The sequence below is a fragment of the Oxyura jamaicensis genome, chromosome 23 (genome assembly GCF_011077185.1).
Source record: "Oxyura jamaicensis isolate SHBP4307 breed ruddy duck chromosome 23, BPBGC_Ojam_1.0, whole genome shotgun sequence".
Classification (NCBI taxonomy): Eukaryota; Metazoa; Chordata; class Aves; order Anseriformes; family Anatidae; genus Oxyura; species Oxyura jamaicensis.
In genome coordinates this window covers 4,026,810-4,031,098 of record NC_048915.1, presented here as the reverse complement: position 1 = coordinate 4,031,098, position 4,289 = coordinate 4,026,810, and the positions used below count along the sequence as shown (strand labels likewise).

General features: G+C 60.6%; 1 protein-coding gene across 3 annotated transcripts; it reads right to left on the bottom strand.

Moving 5' to 3' along the window:
• Positions 1-905: 905 nt before the first annotated feature.
• LOC118177665 lies at positions 906-2,641 on the bottom strand. Of its 3 annotated transcripts, none has more exons than XM_035345570.1 (3): positions 2,089-2,641; positions 1,921-2,023; positions 906-1,250 (listed from the first exon to the last, which is right to left on the bottom strand). In XM_035345570.1, exons 1-3 carry the CDS (start codon positions 2,608-2,610, stop codon positions 1,210-1,212), a joined length of 666 nt encoding a protein of 221 aa, XP_035201461.1. In that variant the 5' UTR covers positions 2,611-2,641; the 3' UTR covers positions 906-1,209. The 3 variants fall into 3 exon arrangements, with proteins under 3 accessions (XP_035201461.1, XP_035201460.1, XP_035201459.1); XM_035345569.1 differs by having other exon boundaries at positions 906-1,135; XM_035345568.1 differs by lacking the exon at positions 906-1,250 and having other exon boundaries at positions 1,658-2,023.
• Between the last annotated feature and the right edge of the window lie 1,648 nt (positions 2,642-4,289).

The window sequence follows — 4,289 nt, the reverse complement described above, 5'->3', positions numbered from 1 at the left end:
GCCAGGTCTCGTGGCTGCAGGACGGAGGCAAGCAGGGTCATACGCTCGCTGGCTGACCTTCAGAGCGGAGCTCTGTGCTCAGGCCAGGTAAACTCCAGCCCATAGCAAGCAGCAGCTGGAGAGAAAACAGATAAAAGATTTTTTTTTTTTTTTTTTTTTTTTTTTTTTTTCTGGCCCATCCTAGGAAATTGCATCCCCCCTTTATCTGGGTATTGTTGGGGGTTGTTAAGGGCCAAGGGTGCAGGCAGCTGATGGTGGCAGCCGGTGCTGTGCCTGCCGGGAAGAGCTGAGCAAGGGGGGCCGGAGATGCAGCGCGAGCAGTGGGAACATCCTGGGAGGGAGTTTGCCCATCTCCTGGCAAGGAGCGGCTGGTTTGCCCATCTCCTGGCAAGGAGCGGCTGGTTTGCATAGCCTTCTCAGCAGGCAGGATTATCTCGGCTGCAGGAAGCGCCGCTGCCGCATGCTCCTTTGAACAACACAAGCCCGGCTGCAAATTTGCACCGAGCACTTCCGTGAGTGAATCACGGCGGCGGCACACGCGGGTCCCCTCCTGGCACCTGGCACCACGTGTTGGAGCCGTGTGGTGTTTCAGGGGGCACCTGGAGCAGGAACCCCCCTTGCCAGCAGTGGGGGCTTTGCTGCGTGGTGCTGGTGTGGGTGCTGAGAGCTGTCCTTGCCTGGTGGAGTCAGAAAGCTGAGCAGAGGAGACAAAGCAGGAGGCTGCTGCCTTTATTTTGTAGGGGCAAAAGAGAGCCTGGGGGGGAGTGGTGGGATTCCTCTCCCGTTTCAGGCTGAGGTTCCAGGGCTGTGGGACTAGGTCTGGCATTTGGGAAGGAGTGGAGGTGGGTTGGCACTGGTGCAGCTCAGCATCACTCAGGATCGAGCCCCTGCAGTGCCCTGTCCCACCCCTGGGCTGAGCCCCTCGGCCCCTCCCTGGGTGCTGGGTCCCTTTCAGCAGGGCCCCGTCTGGGTTGCAACATGTGTGGGGGACGCTGCCGGAGCCGATGTATTTGTCCAAGGAGGAAGTGAACGGGGCAGTGCTTGGCTTTTGCAATCCCTCTCTTGCTCCAGCATCTTCAGCTTGTGAAAGGCGCCGGTGGGGGCTTTTGGAGATTGGTCTCCTTGTTCCTGGATACTTCCAGTGAGTTGCAACAGATAAGGGAGATGCTCCGAGCTGGGGTCCCTGGGGAGCACCTATCCATGCTGCATTCAGCAGGTGGCTGTGGATGTGGGAATGGTGAGGACCTGCCCTGGGGCAGAGCAGGAGGCAGTGCCTGGCCTGGGGTGGTGCTCAGCCCATTTCCTTGCTGCTGCTGGCTGTGGTGGGTGCAGCAGGAGCTGCATGTGGCCAGGGCACCCTCCTGTCCCCAAGGCACCGTCCCGATGCCGGGTGTGGGCAGCCTCCTGGCCTTTCCATGTTTTTGGGAAATGGTTGCAGTTCTGCTAAATGGGCAGGGCAGGGCTGGGCAGGGCAGGGCAGGGCCTGGCTGGCACCACGTGTTGTGGGATGGAGGCTGATGACATGGGCACGTACAGGGACACGGGAACCCGAGGGGACGGCACTGTCCTGGCTCTGCTGTGGTGCCTGGGCAGGGCCCCCAGCGCTGAGCAGACCCCGAGGTACCCAGTTCCCATTGGCACTTACAGCTCCTGCCTGTCACAGACCCCCGGCCCCAAAAAGCTGCTTGGGCATGGGATGGGCTGTCAGGGCTGCTCCATCCACTGCCATCCTTTAACAGAGCACAAGGGTGAGCTGGTGCTGCGGGAGCACCGAGCCAGGCTCCCAGTGGTGCCCAGCCACCAGTGCAGGGGCTGGGAGCAGCACACAGGCACTGAGGATGGCTCGGGGTGGCAGCCACTTTGTAGGGGCCTTGTTCTTCCCCACACACTGTCTGCATGACCTGAAGTCCCCACTCATACCTGCTGGGCCCTCTCCCTCGCTCCCGCTGGCGTTTGGCTCCTTCACGTCTCCAGTTACCTCGGGGCTGTCCCCACCGTCCCATTGCAGTGGGCGCTCCTGCAGCTGGGACAGTGCACGAGTGGCTGGGGGTGCCCAGGGACCAGGGGACACCCCCGGGGGACACTCACCCGCTGCCGTAGGCCTTGCTGCTCCCGCAGCAGCTCCAGGAACCGGCTGCTCCACAGCAGTTTCTCAGCACCCAGCTCAGTGCAGAGGAAGCGGACATCGGCCTCCAGTGCCTCCAGCCTGCCCAGCGTGGCCTCGCTGGCCTCACGCAGCCGCTGCAGCTCCGCCACTGCCCTGGCACCACAGCTCTGCTCCACCAGGGCCCACCATGCCCGATCCAGCACCAGGGACCTTCCTGCCCGCCACGGCCCCAAGGACCCACCTGCCTCCCCAGGCTCTAACGGAGCAGCAGAGACCCTGTCCTCCTCTTCCTCCTCCTCGCTTCCCTCGCCGCTGTTTTCCAGCCTCAGGAGCAGCACCGAGCCAAGCTGAAAGCCACCATGGACAGCAGGGAGTGACACCACTGTGGGCAGCTGAGCCCCGTGGCCTTCATCACTGACCCTGAGTGGGGAACCCCATCGTGCCATGCACCCCAGGGACCTACAACCCCACTGCCACCACCAGAAAGCCACCCAACAAACCATGGCACCAGAAGTGTGCCATGCCTCACCGCAGCACCCGGGAGAGGCCCCGCAAGTACTGGGGCACGTCTGGGGATTTACCTCCTCGGTGAACTGGAAGGCAAAGTCCCAGCAGCTCTTGTAGCAGATCAGCAGGTACTGGAGGGAGAGGACAGAGGGTTTGAACCCACCTCGGGCAGGGCCGATCCTGGAGCAGGGAGCGAAGGCCCCAAATCCCCAGGGTTATAAACCATACAGCGCTGACAACCCACACCTCCTGCCCCAAGAACCAGGGTCCCGGTCCCACAGCGATGCTGCTGGATGGGGCAGTGAGCCCAGCAGCACTGAACCCCAGTCCCCCAACACAAAATGGGTGCTTTCATCCCATGAGATGGGCGAAGCAGCCCCAGCAGTGCCCCCACCTTGTGCCCTGCTCCCACAGCATGCCTGGAGCCCCCACATGCATGGAAAGCCCTCAGGGATGGAGCCCCATGGTACCAACCCATGCCAGCCTCCAGAGCCACCGCAGCCCCTCGAGAGCTGTCCTGGAGAGTGACAGGAGCCACCAGCACCCAGTGCACAGGAGCCACCTCCACCACAGCACTGGCAGGCTGCGCCGCTTCCCCATGAGGACCCCGTGGACCTGGAGGTGGAGAGGTGATGTGCTGCAGCCCCAGCAGCTGCTGCCTCGCTCACCTGCCTCACACCATGCACTGATGGGACACGTGGTGGCAGTGCTACATGTCGGCACCAGGCTCTGCTTGCCCAGTGCCAGGCTCACAAAAAGAAGGGCGAGCACCTGGGGGCCCTGCTCCCCCCGCCTCTGCCCACTTACCCGGCAAAGCGGCCCAGCACGGGTGCTGCAGGCAGGAGGCTGTGGGAAGAGCTCAGCTGCGCCCTGCAAGCAAGCTGAATGCAGCCATGGAGGCTGCTGCTCCTCCTGCCTCTTTGTAGCCTCTCGGCTGCTTGCTTGGGATCGATAAATGCCTGCCTAATCCTCTTGGTGACGAGGCTGTGCAGGGGATTAGCATTTCTCTTGCTCTACCTTCAGTTGCCATAAGGACAGCTGCTGGTCAGCCACCCCGCATTTACTCTGTTCAGGATTCGTCTTCAGCAAGCAAAGGACTAGAGACTTCATTTAACTATTTTCAGCTTTCATTAGCATTCAGGTAAGAGCCTGTGCAGCTCTCTGACTCCAATTTAAAGGCAAGTCAATGGCTATCCTGGGAATCTTTAGTCCCCCAGGCTGTTTAAGAAGAAAAATAGAAGTCTTCAGAAATAAAATAGAAGGTTCAGGCACAACTGCCAGAGTCAAACTTCAGGCTCTGCCTCACACCACTTTGTAGGTGACAGTGCTCATGTCCCCAGCCTGATCAGAGTCCCCGTTAAGTTGGCACCACAGCTGCAGAGCTGTCACAAGCAGTTCTTGCTCTGGGACAAGCAAATCTGCTCCCTCTGCTGGAATAGACCCTGTGGGCACCGCAGCCTTTTAATCTCAGATTCTGTGGCAGCCAAAGAGCTGCTGCCCGTCAGCAGGACACGGGAGGGAAGAGCTGCCTACCAGCAGATCTGGGTTCCTTTAACTACAAAACGTTTCCCATGTAGCCTTCCAGCCCTGCTAGCTCCTCAGGGCTGCTAGCACTAAAGCCTGTCCTAATGAGCAGTGGCTGTCCCCTTCCTTTAGGGACAAATACTGCTGGGGG

What these genes read in the sequence shown, in the direction of transcription:
- LOC118177665 (XM_035345568.1), bottom strand. Translation starts at nt 2,610, where the DNA reads ATGGTTTGTTGGGTGGCTTTCTGGTGGTGGCAGTGGGGTTGTAGGTCC. An exon ending in AGCAAGGCCTACGGCAGCGG is followed by an intron (nt 2,024 to 2,088) that starts GTGAGTGTCCCC and finishes GCACTGTCCCAG; the next exon opens with CTGCAGGAGCGCCCACTGCA.